Source organism: Nesoenas mayeri (genome assembly GCF_963082525.1).
Source record: "Nesoenas mayeri genome assembly, chromosome: 1".
Taxonomy (NCBI): Eukaryota; Metazoa; Chordata; class Aves; order Columbiformes; family Columbidae; genus Nesoenas; species Nesoenas mayeri.
The window spans coordinates 161,817,622-161,835,723 of NC_137541.1; the positions used below are offsets into that span (position 1 = coordinate 161,817,622).

An 18,102-nucleotide genomic window follows, 5' to 3' on the forward strand; every position below is an offset into this window, starting at 1 on the left:
CAAATTTTAGTGTTTTTGTAAGCTGTGAAATATTGATTCCAGGGATACACATCCATGAGCAGAGCAGTTTATTATTATTTCTTCTTTGCTGATGAATCATGTCTCCCAAGACTCTGTATACATAGAACTATACATGTATTTCACCTTTAAAATGCTTTGTCTTTGTGTCTTAACTTTTTACTGTCTCCTGAGAAACCATATATATAATTTAATTCTTCAGAGCCAGAGAAAGTTTAAAGCAAATAGCTTGAGTCTGCTATCACATATTCTGTATTAAAAGGATCATTTTATAAAGATCGAGCTCAAACAAAAATACTTTATCTCCAACTGTATTTTGTAAATGTCAATCCAGCTTCATTTCCACTATATGTTTAGGTGCCATAAATTTGAGGAAAAAAATGTGTGAAGAACAGTAGACACATACACATATACACAGGGAGATTTTTTATACTGATTACAAATCAAGCCTGAGAGAAGGAAAGTCATGCAGCTTTTGTTTTCAAATCGAACTTAACACATACCTAGGGAGACAATGTACTTGACTCCAGTTGGAGGCTACTTTAGAGAAAGAAGAAATACGAAAGAAAAGACAAAAATAACTCAGAAATGTACCTTCTGACAACATCTTCTCCATTCCAACACGGGTGTCCATCGGCAGCTGCCAATTCATTACCGCACAGCTGATCGGCCAGGCCACCGTAAAAGGCTCTGTACAGCCGGAGGTGGCTGATAAATTCTCTGCACAGGGCAACATGGGAAATATTTGACAGTGTCAATCAATAACTTTAAGCACTACTCCTGTTGTGTGTTTCTACAAGAAGATAAATAATGTGTTTATTCTATTAGTCTTCATTGATCCCAGTGATTTTTTAAATCAATTTTTCAGTTTCCTGTTAGATAAGTTTGACTTTCTCAGATACACTTCAATGGTTTACAAAGTTTATTTTCTCACTGGACAAAGTCATATAAAATACTTTATTCATGCTCTGGAATAGGAATTATTTTGCTCCAACCTGAAATTTTCTTGCATAGATGTGATACAGTTTGCAGTGCTACACTTGAATATGCAAAAAAAAAAAAAATCAAAAATCCCCTCATAGCAAATAGGAAAATAGCTGTCTATGAATAAGTCATCTATTTTTCAAAAGTGCTATCAACTAGTCCCCTACACAGTGTTACAAATACTATGAAGAGTATTTGATAGAGTTATAGACCAACTCAAGTTTTAAGTAAGATGGGTTTAAGATGTAGGTGTTAAACATATAGTGGATATTGAAATGACTGTCTGAAAAATGACATCAGTTTTATTACGTGCTGTAGTGGTAGGTTATAAATTATGTATTGCTATTTTAAATAACTGTCAAGATGCACAGAGCCAATGATAAGTTTTTGAACTTAAAATGAATGACTTTTTAGTTAGTATGTTTTTAAACGGAGTGTGATATTTATGCTTATAAATTGTTTCCTTATAAATTGTTTGCTCATTTATTGAAAATATCTTCCTAGGATACTCATTGCTGCTGTAAGAAATTAAAATATTTATTTATTGTGGTTTAGAACATACACTATACTGAGTTATCTATGACCTGGAGGCACAAAGAAAAGCACTAGCAGTTTTGAATATCTCAAGTAGGGTCAATTTTGACTGTGCATTATGTAATTGTTTATGCACAATATATTTTAAATATATAATAAGATTCATCCACACTCTCCAGGCCATTAGACATAACTTGTATTTCTCTATCTCAAAAACTGCATCCAGTGTGCACAGTATGTTCACAATTTTCCTCCGTTTACCATTGAGTGGGACTGATTTGGATTTTGTCTATACTTTGGATTTACATTCCAGATGAATACTGGTGTTTAGAGAGTCCTCTCATAGTAAATAGTTGGATTTTTTTTTTTCTGCACAATAAATCCATGTATAAGGCAGAAACTGAAATAAATACAGATGTGATAATATCTTGTGACAAACCACATTACAACAGAAAGGTCATTTGGTTTATTAGTAAGTATATCCTGCAGCACAGCTAAAGTTAATACATAAGTAATGACTGATTTCAGCCCTGGTGATGTCTGACCAAAGCAGTTAGAAGGGCAGATGATATGAATGTCAATTTTCACATCATCATCTTGTCGACCAGATAGCGTGTAATTATAGGCAGCTGAGCACAAATGTGCAATTAGAGTCAGTGGAAGTTGTAGATACTTCTTATCTGTTTATTTGGAAATGTTCATTTTCTTTTCAATTTCATTCTTCCTGCTAAAAGCTGTCTGCATTGTTAAATTCTGGAGGAAAAAGCACTATATACTTTCAAGTTTAGACATTACTATGGAAAGTTCCTCTTAGAATTTTTTTAAAATTCATCTGACAATTCTGATGTCAAAGACAAAGGTTTGGGTTTTTTTAATTCTACCACATAGTAATAGAAAATGCCAGCTTAGTTCTGATGGTAAAAATAATTTAGGAAAAGCTCAGGCAGAAGCAGTCCGACACATACTTCAAAATGTAAACTTTCATCTGAAGATGCATTTCAAAAATATTAGGAAATTATGCAACTCTTAGGAGTCACATTTAATGGATTCTTATTGTTAATTTGTTTTAGCTCACATAACTGTCATTGATCAAGTCTATGCAGTTGTGGAGAAGCCTTTTCTTTCCTGCTGAAGCCTGTGAAAGCTGCAGAGAGCAACCTGCTGCCAGAAGAACATGGTAGGTAAATAAGGTGGAGTTTCACTCGAAGAACAGCATTGCCTTAAAAGCGGGCTGCAAGCATTTGCAGATGTCGCTCTTAAACGTGAGGAATTGTTAACAGTTGCCATGGGAATATAAAATGAAAGAGAAAGCAATTGTGACTAATAAGGAAAGAGGTGATCCAGGAGGCAGCAAATGAAGATGATACTAACTATGAGGTTGTTAAACAGAAATCTGTGTCAATGGATCTCGAACTCTCTCCCTGCTCCCCCACCTTTTGGTGTAGTGTGGCATACCATAAAGTGTTTCCAGCATCTCAAGCAGGGGCAAGTCATGGGAAAACAACATTGATTTGTGTTTCTCACTGCCTCTTGTGCCCCTTAAGTTGTTTTGGGCAACTTCCTGGAGGTCAATCCAGGCACCACATATTTTGAAACATGGAACAGTCCTGGATTAAGTGAGATTTTAGAATGTGGTTTCATGTTTGCAGAGTGCTAGCTATCAGAAAACACCAAGAACTTGCTTAGCTACACAACATAGAGAAAATGTGCCTGTGTAATCGGTATTGACTGATGAACTTCTGTGCTGGCTAAAGCAAATTTCTGGTTTGCATCTCTTTCCATTCCCACAATGTTCTCTAAATCCTATGTTTGTTTGGAGGTGGTTTTGTTTTGTTTTGTTTTTTCTCCATTCTTTGGAACATGAAGGACCCTGCACTAACTAGAATGGTCTGCCTTTCAGGCTCACAGGCACTTTTTCTTCTCCAGACATCAGGAGTGAGCAATTATTCCCTGCAATTCTCTCACTTCAGTTTCCTTCTGCACTGCGAAGTGAAATAAAAGGAAAAAGAAGACAGAGAAATCCTCCCTGTATTTTAGCAGACACTGTAATATAAATGAAATTTCTGATTTTAACTTTGTACTTTATTTGCATAATAGTGCCTTTAGTAACACTGTAATACTATCCTTACTTCTTACAGTACTATTACTCCTTACAGTCATTAAATACTTGATTAATTTGTCTAAAGATAGATTGACTTTTGAGATGCTCTCAGCTACCCAGGATATTTGCAGAGGGCTGGAACATATGATACAGCTTACAGGACACCTGCGTTCTTCTTGGCAGCAGCAGATGAGCTGGGATACCCAAGGATATCCTCATGTGGCACTGGATGCTTGTAGTTGTGTGGGCAGTTGAACTGAGTCCTTCTTTCCATAGATGAATGGCAGCCTCAGCATCTAGTTCATATGCAGTTAGGCAACTTTTACCCTTTAATGCTAAGTAAGGTATAAATAAAATCTCCAAGCCTTTGCAGTCACTTGGATTCACTATATACTAGCAGAAGAGCCAGAGGAAAAAAATCAGCTGGACTTGCTTGAATGAGGATTTCAAGATTTAGCCCTGAGTGCTCAGTTGTCTAGTTTTCCGGAGTAGAAAGGTATGTAAGAACAGCCATTCATTTTTTCCTGTCTGATCAATCTGTACAAATAGTCTTCTGAAAAAGTCACTATCATTTCTTGACAGATTTAATAATGCTGGCTGATGTGGAAGTTAAGTGTAATTTGAAAATTTACATATAAAGATATAGCTAATGCTCATATTTTACCAGTGTTATCCACTCTTTTAAGTACTTTAAACTGCATCAAATGACTCTGGCCATATGTCCATTAATTGAGAAAACAAAATCTAGTAATGAAGTTACTCTTTCCAAAATGTAACAGAGCAGATTGTGTTGCTGAAATGCTTCATTCTTTGCAGACCTTGTTTATTCTCTAGTAATGTATGCCATTGCATTAAATATAATCTATTCTGTTGTAAAAGTAACGGCTTACTTTATTCTTTCTTTCTGGCTGTAAAACTAATGTCTTACTTTCTTCTGTCGGCCAGGGTTTCTTCGCTGTCTCTTGAGAACATCTTCAACCCTTTATCATCTTTGTTCTGATCAAAGGAGCAACCTGGAGACTGTGTAGGTTTCCTTATACGAGGACCACATACTTTCTTCACCTAAAGTAAAAAAAGACACAAGAAGAAGGAAATAACACATGTAAAAAACAAAAATTACTCTGCATCTCTCAATTCAGTTTAAGGCCATTTTAACAAGAAAGGAAATTCTGTGGACCTTAAGCTAAGAAAAGTGTTACTAATTATCATACTTCTCAACTTTTTACCCCTAATGAATGCAGTAAGCACATAATTAATCATGTTACAGTAAAAAAAAAAAAAAAAAAAAAAAAAATATCACACCTTTCGAAGGAATACCAAGCATATAATCAAGTCACTAAATGTGTTTTTTTGATTGTGGCTTTTTTTCTTCCTGTAAGGAAAGTGTATTGTTATGCAGACAGTAACAATAACCTCAGAGAACATGATGTGTTTTGAACAGCAGCATATTTCCATTTTCTCCATAATATACCCCAATCACATTTTTAATATGTATTGAACTTTGTGATTTCTTTCAGGCTTGATGAATTATTATGGCATGTTCAGCACAGTTACCCAGAGCACAGAGTGAACAGTTAGCATGGTGGAAACTTGCATTACTACTTTGCGAGATGTAGATTTAATGATCCAAGATGTAAGTTTAATGATTCGGACCATAGATGTTGAAAATACCAAGGGATTTTATATGTCTGGCTTTTTGATCTAGATGTCAACAGGTACAAATTCACATGAAGTCCCATCCTCTTCTTTGTAAAATGTGATACTGAGTATTTTGTATGATAGAGGATATCAATTCATATTCATAGCTTGTTATTCTTCCTAGTCACTGAATTAAAATAATTAGGGCCATACATATTTGTTAAATAAGAGATACTTCATGCTGGGGATCACATCAGACAGGACATTAAGCAGACTGGATAGCACATACCTTTTATAAGCTAGCACAATATCATATGTGATTTATGAAAACTTGTTTTCAATAGGTAGCCAACTTTTTTAAAAGAAAAAAACGGAGAGAGGAGATCACTTTGGCTCTATGACAGGGATCCAATTTTTGAAGCAGAAACAGATTCAAAACACTACCATGAGAAAAAGGAAAGGATGTATATGTTATACAGCAAGGGTTATTTTTTCCTGTTGGATTTTATATCCCCAAATGTAAGAATGGAGAAAGCAAATAAATCTCATGTTTCAAGTTACCATCACACACATCAAAAAGTGCAATTCTTAGGGACTGTCTTTCCACCTGAGACCCACTGTAGTGTTAGTTAAGAAAAACACTTAAAATTTAAAATAAAATGAACATAACTAATTTTAATGAGTTTCTCTGTTGTTGTGCATGGTGTAAGTGACAATAATGAAAGACTGATGGAATATACTTGCTTAAGCCAGTTAAATGAAGAAAGAATCAGTGTTATTACTACATATGGATAAGTGTTCACCTTATGACTTGAGAGTGAGGGTAACATTGAATGTAAACAGTCCTTTTTGGCTGCAATCCATATCTTAATTTAGGCATCCAAGTTATAGTCTGGATCCCTCTCAAATGAGATGCATGAATTTAACTGCAAGATAATAATCCATGGACATATGGCTAATGTCCTTCAAAGGACTTAATGGTATACACTTTAAACATCACTTGCAGTATTCACCTCACCATTTCTTATCAGAGGCAATGTCTTCTTGGACAGCATCTCAGTACATTTGTTCTCGTCCTCGAATTCAATTTCAAACCTCCCTCACACTTCTTCCGCTACTTTCTTCATTAGCTCTTCATTAGCTCTTCTAAGAGTATATTATCCCACACTCTTCACAAGCTTCCATTTTCCCTCATAAATCCCTACAGTCTCTCTAGGCTTCACCCACACTTGTGTGAGTCTGCTCCTTCAGTGCTGCGTTTCACCAGCCTCTGCAGCAGTCTATCCCGTCAGCTACTCTACATCAATATAATGCAGGTCTATCAGAGACAAAAAAAATGCTTTTCTCCTTTTACTTCTCTTGCTTTGTTCATATTCTCTTATGCTCACTGATGTGACATGGAGCATTATGCTTATGATCAACTTTTATGACAAAGCCATTGATGGTTTTGGTTGCCTCAGTTCCAGCTTTGCCACACACACTTCAACAACTTTTTGTCCTATGAAGAATAGAAATAAATGTTTAACAGGCAGAGGGAGTCAGAGTCAAATGTTTGGGAAGGAGGCTCTGTCTTATGACAGGCATGAATTAGGCATGTAGTTTGTGTAGGTCTTAGATGCCATGCATCTCTGAAAGAGGCACCTTAGCTGTCCAGATGCTCTCAGAGACTGACTGCAGGGTGGGAGCCTGCAAGGGGAGGAGAAATACAGTGGAGATGATTCACTGGCCAGCACAGACCCTAAGGAGATGAGTACCAGTCCTTTGGGTTGGGGAGGGATGCAAAATAAATAAATTTTTAAAAGTACATCTATCTCATTTATATATCTATATCTATATCTATATCTATATCTATATCTATATCTATATCTATATCTATATCTATATCTATATCTATATCTATATCTATATCTATCTATATCTATATCTATATCTATATCTATATCTATATCTATATCTATATCTATATCTATATCTATATCTATCTATATCTATATCTGTATCTATATCTATACCTAAACATAAATTTTCTCCAGTTAAGAGTAAACTGAAAGAAACATATGCATTCAGCTCTACTAAGCAAGCAGAAAAATCCACAGCTATCTATGTTTCTTGAATTTACAATAAAATCTCATTATTTTTTACTCTGACTACAATGAACAAATAAAGAAAATCAATAATTTTTACAGCCACAGTGGCTTGGAATATGGATTATATTTGTTCTATATGTACTATATAGTTGCTTCAAAATACTCTCTAAAGACCTTTCTCTCTGTTTATTCTCTTGGAGTGTATGTCTCAATAAATGCCTTGTGCAATATTGGTAAATTTACATTCACTGATGCATTTAAAAATAAATCTTAGTTTCAAAAATAAAATCTTTTAAAAAATATTGAGCAGACTTTGTATGTATAAATATCATAAAAATCTAATCACTATCTGAAATGTCTATTTAAGAACTGTGGGTTTGTTGTTTTTTTTTTTTTTACCAAAAATAATTTCTGGAAAATTCTGAAAAAAGCATTATTTAAATGAGAAAAGTGTTTGTACAGCACCACATACAACTCTGCCATTCCCACAAAGAAGCGCACAACAGTAATGATGCTGCTGAGAACTCCGTTCTTTTAGTGACAGCAACACCTCTCACAACTGACAGTTAACTCACCAACCTGCAGCAAAGTCACTTCCTCAGACAGTTTTGGCAAGGTGAACAACCTCAGCATGTACACGCACACACAATGATGACATCATCATGTTATCTTTCTCATATGTTACACATTTAAATCCCTGGGACCACTGATTGACTGTCTGGCTTTGTGTGGTGTTGGTTCTTGTTGTGTTTGGTGCATCACACTTGTATCACTCACCCAGCTGAACCCGATCTGCCTTTTTTTTTTAACATTTTACAAGTGGCTGTCACTTTTATGCTGTGTTTAAACCATTAACTGTATATGCATGCCAAATGTAATTTTGCATCCCTCATTAGCCAAGTCTTCATAGTCATCAAATTTCTTCAGTAAACTGTTGTGCAGATGAAGAGGTCATACAGTCTAAACTTGCCTTCAAGTGCCTGTGTTATCTGTGAGCCAAATAATTTAAAACCAAAATTTCAGTATCTCATTTCCCAATACAGGGCTGATGGTAGTCTAAAAAAATAGATAAATACACTTTTCATAATAATGTCTGCCTTTTTTTGATGCATTCTTTAGGTCTTCAGGAAGAGGACATGGTATAAGTGTAATGCCACTTAATTGTATTTCCCACGTTTTTTGAAGGACTACAACTATATCCGTTAGCCACACTGTTTATTTTTACCCTTTGGGCTGCAAAATTAACCTTGGAAGTAAAAATTAATTCGGTGCTGTTTATTCCAGTCTTAAGAGACACAGACTGGAATCGTAACTTTGAAAGAAGGAGAATGCTCTCACTACACTAATGATCTAGCAAATTACCATTTGGCATCAATAACTGATCAGAATGTGTTTTTACTATCATCTTCCAATTTCACTGAAAGGGTATTCCCATGGAATTTTTTTCACAAACTGAGAGCTTTTCTTCACCTCAAACAAAAAAATCCTAAAAAAGAGCATGAAATTATTCTTAAAAGGCACCAGAAATACCCTGAGAAAAGTGAGACTGAAAAATCATCAAAAATATTTTTCAGGAGAGAATTACACATCTCCCTGAATTTCAGGAAGAATTAAAGTCTGCTATCAAATTTTTGAACAGACAAGCCTCAGCAACTTACCAGGAGGTTTTCTGTTGGGTTTTCTTTTTTTTTTTGCTCAAATGTTCATAAATACTGCACAATATTTAAGGGCATAAAAAGAAACCTCAGAAAATGATAAAACTCCTGATTTTCACAGTTCAGACAAACCTATTGTCATTATACTCAGCATGCTGTTATTATGTGCAATTTGTATGCCACAGTATGATGACTGGGTTAATTAAAAGCTCTTGTAATAACTGTGCAGTTAAATTGCAATTAGTGCCACACATGAACTTTATGGCAGTTTGATTCTGCTTGGTGCAGTTCTGTAGAACATCTACTTATGGTTACTTACAGTTTGGAAAAATGGAGCATCATAAAGCTTTACATTTACACAGGACTGAATGACGATGTGGCATCATATCGATAATAGTGGGACACCGTTTGTTAAGTTCACATGCTCCATAGGATAAATCAGTCACATTCTTTGTTGATTTGTTTGGTTTGGTTTTGGTTTGTTTGTTTGGTTTGGTTTGGTTTTGGGTTTGTTTGTTTGTTTTTTGGTTTAGTTTAGTTTCGTGTTTTTTCCCGCTATAGAAATGGTTCTTTCTGACCTCAGCATTTCTACTGAAATGATTTTACATCAAATGACTGAAGCGAACTGAATGCACAGTCCTGTGGTGCACTTTGAACCAGATATGCCAAGTCTTGGTGACTAACTATGCCATAATCTTTAAATGCTGCCACTGTGCCAGGAATCCTGAGATTCTCTACTCCACATTGAGAAATCCACTGAAAAGATGAGCATCCTCTATTCTTGCAGCGTGTCTCTTGTCTGTATTCACTAGTTCTTACTGCTGTGCATCAACTAACAGGGAAGAAAACACTTCTCTGGCTACAAAACCTCTTGGGTTTAGGCTCAGCTCTAGCAGGGAACCCGAACCAGGAGTCTGAAAATTGCCCTTTCTTCTGTGTTTAGCTGTGTCATACTTGTTTTGGTAAGTTTAGCAAGCACTGCAAGTTTTTGGTACATATATCTCCAGGATTTCATGTAAAAAGGGTATTTGTCAAGTATTTACTAGGTTGACACAGCCTCTCAGAACTGTAAACCATCAGTGTGGCCCCAGTCTGTGTAGCCATTTAAAAGTGCTTTTATGTATAAATGTTTTAGTGATTGGTCTGGTGGCTTTCGATTCTAGCTATCAGATCACAAATTTACCACTATTCCTTACAGTTAAATACCTTCAAACACTCATGAGCGAACGGACAGCTGAAGTCCAACAGCTCTAAAAAAAAGCTAAAAGGAGATGGCAGGGATGGTCTGATTAAAAACACGTTTATTACTAACAACTACAACAAAAAGTTTAAGCGAATTTTATTTGATTTTCTAGGAATACTTTCTTCAAGAAACAGATTCTTGATGAGTCACAAGCGATTCCAGCAATGAATTACTAATCAAACTACCTAGGAAAAAAAAAAAAAAAAAAAAAAAAAAAAAAAGGATTAAATTTTTATGAAGCTTCCTTGATTCAGATTTAATCCTTGCAAGTGGATGTGTAATACTTTCAGGTGCATGGCTGTCTGTCAGCGGAGAAAAAGACCAACACAGTATACTCTTTTTTGCACCCTTCTGGCAGGCAGCCTCTGTGAGCAGCACAGGAGAGGGCGGCTGCTCCATCATCGGCCAACACAGGGGTTTGGCACTTTCGGGTTGTCTAAGCAAGTGAAAATGAAGGTTTCTCGAAGTAAGATGAGCTTCTCTTTTCGACTTGTGATCTCCAGCTGAGCTCCTGCTGCAGGAGCCGATATATCTGCACACCCAGGGCTAGTTCAGCTGGTTTGTGATCTTCTAGTTTAACCACGAGAGGGAGCACCGGCCTTTCAGTATTTCCAAGCACTTAATGAGGCTTCTGTCCCTTGCTGCTTACAACAGTTGCTTATGTAGTATCAAACTTCTGTTGCAAAGTAAAATGGAGTTTGATACGTGAGAACGTGCACATGTAAATGGAAGATCAAAGTATTCCCTACTGAGACGAAATTCAAGTTCTTGAAAACAAGGAGTGCAAGATTTTGGTACAATTACATGTTTTTCCTTTGTAACAGGAAAAAGGCGTTAATGAGATTGTCTTAGGAAACAGAGGTGGTGTACAAGCAGTGTTTACAACACAGGAACATCATGCAGCAATTGTGTAATATTTCCTTGCTTTTCATTATAAATTTTGCGCTCTTATCTGTGACTGGTTCTCTCTTTTTGCCCCCTGTACCCTCAGGACCCTTGACAATACATCTCAGGCATGTAGAACTCTAAGCAACATCTGGAATTACAGCAGCAACTTCTAATTTTATAAGTCTCATACATAGGTTTAATCATTTTACAGAACTTGAAAGAGAAGTCGGAGACAAGCTGAAAGGGGCAAACCTTGTGAACAATAGCTTCGACAATTACAGAGTAAAGCTGATACCTAAAATAGTGCTTGCACAAATTATTAAACACTCAAGATACAATCATCTGCAAGACAAATCTTAAATAGACTTGCCAAATAATGGTAATTTCAAAGCCATTTTATTCAAAATTGTAATTAAAAGCTCAGGTGATACATTGAAAAGTGCATCTGTAGTTTTTCAAGTGAAACAGAGTTGGACATGGTTTCAAGCTGAAGAAATAACCAACCCAATTCAAAGCAGTCTTGTTAAATGTAATAGTTTGCTCCACACTCAACCAGATGTTGTTGAGCAAAGATAAATGCAAACTGCAGATATACAAAATGCAGACCCACCAGAAAGACAGTGGTAGAAAAAAATGAGAGAATTACGTGTTGGGCAGGGGGGGGGGGGAAAAAAAAAAAGTGCAATATATAAATAAAAGTACAACTTGAAGATACTGAAATAATTTTACTACTCTGCCATTAATATGGAATCAGTGTCATTGCTGCACATCTTGTGGGGGAAATCCACAGTCAAGATGGGGGATCAAGTTAGAGACAAAAATGCCAAAAGGTTGCAAACCAATTTTTTTTTAATCAGTATTTTTTATTATGGTTTTGCAAAAGGCCACTGTCCAAGTTGTTGGATTCTGGGAGACATAGTCAACCTTCATGTGACTGAGATGCATGTGCTGGTCCTGCCACCCCATCTACGAAAAACAGTGCTGCAGCACAAGCTCTTGAGACTGTTCTCATATCTTGACAATTTTTAGTTATCTCTGCTTTCCTTCATTATTTTGCATTTTCTTATTACGAAATTAAATCTAATAGCCTATTAAATATGAGTTATTTAATGTAATTTTAATTTGTGTCTTCTGCTCTTAATTACTAAAACCTTAAATGGTTTTAATTCTGCTGCTCCTTTCATGAGGGACTAACACTCAGCAAGTCTGGCAATAAAAATAGTTTCTCCTTGTGAATGGGGGTGGGACGGAAGGAAATGATTTTTTTTTTTTTTCTTTTTTTAACGGCTTAATGTCAGGGGAAATTCTAATGTTCTCAGCCAAGTTACCCTGCAGCCAGAATACAGCACTGCCAGTTCAAACTCTTCAAAGGCAGTTCAACAAAACTGCTTCTTGTGAGAGGCTGCCAGCTCTCCCGATCCAAGTCTGCTTCAGTGGATGCCAAGGTGTTTCATTTATGTTCAGTGGAAGCACTCTGTGGTTCTCCTCTGAAAAGCAATTATGTGAAACTGGCAGTAGCCGTTTTCCAAGATCAGCTGCCTGCGTGTAGTTAGACTGATTTATCTATGCTCTCTAGTGGTTAAAATATACTTTATTGCTCCTTACTTCCGTGTGCCCTGCAAGTACAGCTCTGAGATAGAGGGCTAACATTATGTCTTCTTGTCTAATACAGGCAAATTTGTTCTTTAAATCTGAGTATAAGTCTATCCAGGGTCATCTGTGTAAATGAAAAGAAATTCAAGAGGAATGTGACTGTCAATGAAAGCAGAAATGTGGCTCTGTAACCTTTATCAGGCATATTACTCACTTAAAACAAAAAATATATTACAACTTACAATATATAAAGGATTTGTGGAAGCAAAACAAGCTGGCTGGGCCAGTAAATCTGGCACAATGTGTTTACACTTTGTGGCAGGCTGCAATTTATGTTCCAAAATTGTGAAGAGGAGAGCAGTTTTGTAAGTGTAACTCAACAAAATCATGCATGCTTACAGTAAGAGTCATAATGCATTGTTTCATTTTGCATAAGACACTGCTAACAACTTTTTAGATAATGGGAGGTTCAACTTTTCATGATAATGAAGAATCAAAAACCATCCAAAAGAAAACAAAACCAAAACCAAACCAAATCAAACCAAATCAACCAAAAATAATCAACAACAACAATACAACAAAAAAACCCCACAAACAAACAAACAAAAACCCCCACAAAACAGATGAGGGAAAAAACCCTCTACCTAGTTAGTCAGCATTTCAGAGAATGTAGGTGTTTCTCCTCCACTCCCTCCACTCCAAACTATATCTTATGAGATTAGTGGTTTTGCTTCCCTTGTCTGTATTATTAAGCATTTCAGTGTCTCCTCACCCTCTTGTTTGAACCTGGACAAATCAGATTTCTTTAAAGATATTTTGTGATGTACAAGACAGTCACTTATTCATATGTGCTCATACCATTTCAGAAATCAAAGTATTATAGTCTGAAAACTTCATTTGTTTCAAAATCTCTGGATTTGCCCTCAGAAAGTTCTCTTCCAGTACAAAGGGTTGGTAGTGATTTAAGGGCCAACTGAGACACCAGAAGTCTGCTCAGCTCAGTAGCTCTCTTTGTGGACAGTTATTCTGTTTCACAATGAAAAAGGAAGAGCAGAGAAAAAAAGAATACACATCCACAGCCTACAGAAAGGATTCTCAGTTGACTTCTTCCTTTATACTTGTTTGTGCCTCTTACTTGGCTTTTAGGAAGGAGTGAAAAGCCTCCTTTCTTCTCTTTCTGCAAATACGAAGAACCAGACCACAGCATTTTTAAATGTTTTTGGAGCATCTTCCTTATCTTCAGTGCAACTCCACAGTGGACACATTCAGACAAGCTTGCCACGATGCCAAAGCAGAGTTAGACATCTAGCATGTCACCTAAAACCAGAACATGATGGCAGCCCAGACAGCTTACTCCACATTTTTCAGACCTCTGAGTTGCTCTATAGTCAATGGAAAGAGGAAGGCCATTTTGGATCTGTGTATTTTGCCCCGATTTTGCCCAGCCTTCTGTTAAAAAAGAAAAAAAATAATAGGTGCATTAAAGATCCTATGCTTTCCTGACAAAACAGACCTCAATCTTAAGAACATTTAACAAACGATTCAAGACATTTCAAAATCTGGATTTGCTCTAAACACATTAAATAGGAATGCATAATGCATACCATGATACGTTCCTACATAATTTACTTGGCAGTCTATATTGAACATACCTCATACCTTATGCAAACCTGCACTACTCAGCAATGCTTGCCAAAGCCACGTGTGTGTGTTGATAAGAGCAGTGGGTTGACCATGGCTGGCTGCCAGACCCCTACCCAGCCACTCTCTCACTCCCCCTCCTCAACAGGATGGGAGAGAAAATAAGATAATAAAGCTTGTGAGTCGAAATAAAGACAAGGGAATCACTCACCAGCTGCCATCATGGGCAAAACAGTCTCAGCTTGGTGAAGATGAATTAAATGTATTGCTAACCAAAAACAGAGTAGGGTGGTGAAAAACAAAGAAAAAACTAAAAGCACTTTTCCCCTGCCCCTCTCGCCTCTGCCCCCCACTTCATTCTAGGCTCAACTTCACTCCTTTGTTCCCAACTCCTCTGCCTCCCCTCAGCCCCCCAAGTGCTGAAGGGATAATGGGGAATAGGGATTGTGGTCATTCTATAACACCTCATCTCTGCCACTCCTTCCTCCTCACACCTTTTCCCTGCTCCAGCACAGGCTGCAGTGTGCCAACCTGCCTTCACCATGGTCTACTGCATGGGCTGCAGGGGCGCAACTTGCTTCACCGTGGTCTTCTCCACAGCCTGCAGAAGGGATATCTACTCTAGCACCTGGAGCACCTCCTCCCCCTCCTTCTTCTCTTGCCTTTGTGTCTGTGGGACTGTTTCTCTCACTTTTTCCCCCATTCCTCCCTGCTATACATCAGTTTTGCACTTTCTTAAATATACTGGCACTGAAGTGCCACCACTTTAGTTGAGGGGATCAGTATTTCTATGCAGTGGGTTGGTTGCAGTCTGGCATAGGGCAGCCTCAGCTTCTCCTCACAGAGGTCTCTGTAGCCTGCCCACAAGCACGTGGGCACCTGAACCCCATACAAATAACTTCACTGTAGGAGCTGCAGAGAAGGGACCTGGGCAATTTGGCAAATGAATTGAATAAAATAGTTTTCAGAAAAATGTGAGACATGAACTTGAGATTGGATTTGAACCTGTTCTCACTAAGGTTGAGAAACAGGTCCTCTCTCATTTCCATAAATGAAAGGAAAATTGGCTGGAAGATGCGGAATTGGAAATGATGTATCCTGAAATGGCACCATAAGCTGGATCACCATATACTCAAACTCTAAGAAGCTGAGGAACACAGCAATTGACTTTGTTTAGACAGACATGGTTTCATGGCTTCATGCTCTGCTATTACATTTAAGAAGTTCTTGAGAGAAATGGGTCAAGAGATGCTCCGGGATGTGATTACCACTATTTTATGTTAAATATTGTAGCAGAGATTTTGTTGTTATTTGGAAAACACCGATTTAGTTACAAAAATTGTAAAACAGCATGGGTATTTATAGTGGCAGTACAGAATGTGTGGTATAGAGGACAAGATTACAGAAATAAGGGTAATACTTCAGATCTCAGTAGGTGCAAGCTGCTGAAGTATATAGCAATGATAGATCAAAGCAGAAAAGATGAGAAGAGCTGTCAAATCACAAGGTATGCTTAGGTAGGAAGAAAGCCTACTATTCGATTAAGCCAACTTTTTACTAGTTACAAATAAGCCATGAACACTTGCTTTATTGATTTTTGCTGTTTTCAAAGTTCTCCATTCACTTTTCTGATGAATGAAGACCAGTTTCACCTCGGAAGAAAATGTTTTGACAGCAGCAAGAAATTTTTCCACTTTGAAACAAAGTGTAGGTGAAATATAACACTAGAGGAATCTGATTTAGATGGAGGTCATGACTGCAGTACATTTAATCCATGATACATTTTAAAAAAATGACTGATCTATAAAAATATGCCATGCTTTATTATAAAAGCACCACAGATTTTCAGAGCTACAGCTGGATACATATCTGTGAATTGAGATAAATGGAAAGTGATGGTAAAGTATCAAAACCTCCTTTACAACACAATGGTATCAGAATACAGATGTATAAGATGAAGATTTTAAATCCAATTACTGTTCAGTAGTTTCCACAAATCAGTTTAATATTGATCTGGTGAAGTAATTTAAATTCATCAATTTATCAAGTAATTTAAATTCAGCAAAGTAATGATGGTAGAGACATACTTTGTGTCCAGTTCTGGGCCCCTCAGTTCAAGAAGGACAGGGAACTGCTGGAGAGAGTCCAGTGCAGGGCAACAAAGATGATGAAGGCAGTGGAGCATCTCCCTTATGAGGAAAGGCTGAGGGAGCTGGGTCTCTTTAGCTTGGAGAAGAGAAGACTGGGGGATGACCTCATTAATGTTTATAAATATGTAAAGGGTGAGTGTCACGAGGATGGAGCCAGGCTCTTCTCAGTGACAACCAATGGTAGGACTAGGGGTAATGAGTTCAAACTGGAACACAGGAGGTTCCACTTAAATACGAGAAAAATTCTTTACAGTGAGGGTGCCAGAGCACTGGAACAGGCTGCCCAGGGAGGTTGTGGAGTCTCCTTCTCTGGAGACATTCAAAAACCACCTGAACACATTCCTGTGTAACCTCCTCTAGGTGTTCCTGCTCCAGTGGGGGGATTGGACTAGATGATCTTTCAAGGTCCCTTCCAATACCTAACATTCTGTGATTCTATGATTCTGTGATACTCCAAAAGCTCAAGCAGAATTCCACAATTTTATTCCAAAGCCTGCTTTGCTGAAAATTACATATTCAATTTTTTACACCTTTTTTTTTTTTTTTTTAAGTATGAAAGAACTATGTGACATGTTGCTCACTTGGGGTTTGTCTTTTACAAATTAGTAACGGCAATACAGACTTGCTGAAAGTTAAAGGAGTACAAGGCTGAGTCCAGTTTGGTGATGGGGATAATATAATTTCCCCACATTCAACTCTAGGTTGTATCTGTGAAGTCTCTAAACCAAGGCTCATTTTCCTTCCACAGTTTATTATCATTACCTCCCCTTCTCTTGAGAACAAAAGTACCTACTGTTGATATACAGTTTGGTGAAAAGCTCCTTTGAGAACCTCTTGGCTGTCACTCTGTTGGTGTCCATTTTTATCATCCTGTCCTGAGGAATTTCATCCAGGCTTTGAGATTGTATAAGGAGCAAATCGTTCACTTTTGCTTTGACCCAAGATCTGTGAAACAGGCAATGTATATTGTCTTGTGCAGGCTCAGTTTTAACAACATACTGTGGTTGTGAATATCTTGCCTGGCAGTGTTCATCAGCCATGAAATGAAGTCAGTGCCCACATCCTGTGCTAGAAAAACTCCATGAACATGGCAGGTTTCTGCCTTATCCATGATGCCCACATGTGGGACCTATCCCACCACAACTACTGATTCAAAGATGACTGGCTCCTCAGCAAGAATATTCTCTGATTCTGTGAAATGCGTTAGAAGACGGGTACATCAGGGGAATATTCATAGAATCACAGAATCATTTTGGTTGGAAGAGACCCTCAAGATCATCAAGTCCAACCATTAACCTAACTCTGGCACTAAACCATGTCCCTGAGAACCTCATCTACACGAGTAAGAAAGGGTGAACAAGGACAGGCCCACAAGGACATTTGTCCCTTGCAGACCTAACAGATCCTGTAGCAGAGCCCTGGCAGCAGTAGCACAATGCTGCTCAAGAGTTGGTATGCTGGATGGCAAGAGAACAGTGTCACGCACTTTGCCATGGAAACAAGGCATGAAAACAAACAAAAGATGTCTGCTTTTAAAGAAAAGAGCACAGGTAGAGAGGCAGATCAAAGC

General features: G+C 37.5%; 1 protein-coding gene across 1 annotated transcript in view; it reads right to left on the minus strand.

Moving 5' to 3' along the window:
* Positions 1 to 18,102, minus strand: part of GPC5 (glypican 5) — a gene marked incomplete at both ends in the record, with an annotated part of 657,041 nt that overhangs the window by 530,718 nt on the left and 108,221 nt on the right. Inside the window, 2 exons of the mRNA XM_080347059.1 lie at positions 613 to 738; positions 4,566 to 4,699. Coding sequence (XP_080203185.1) covers positions 613 to 738; positions 4,566 to 4,699 — 260 coding nt within the window. The remainder of the gene's footprint in view (positions 1 to 612; positions 739 to 4,565; positions 4,700 to 18,102) is intronic.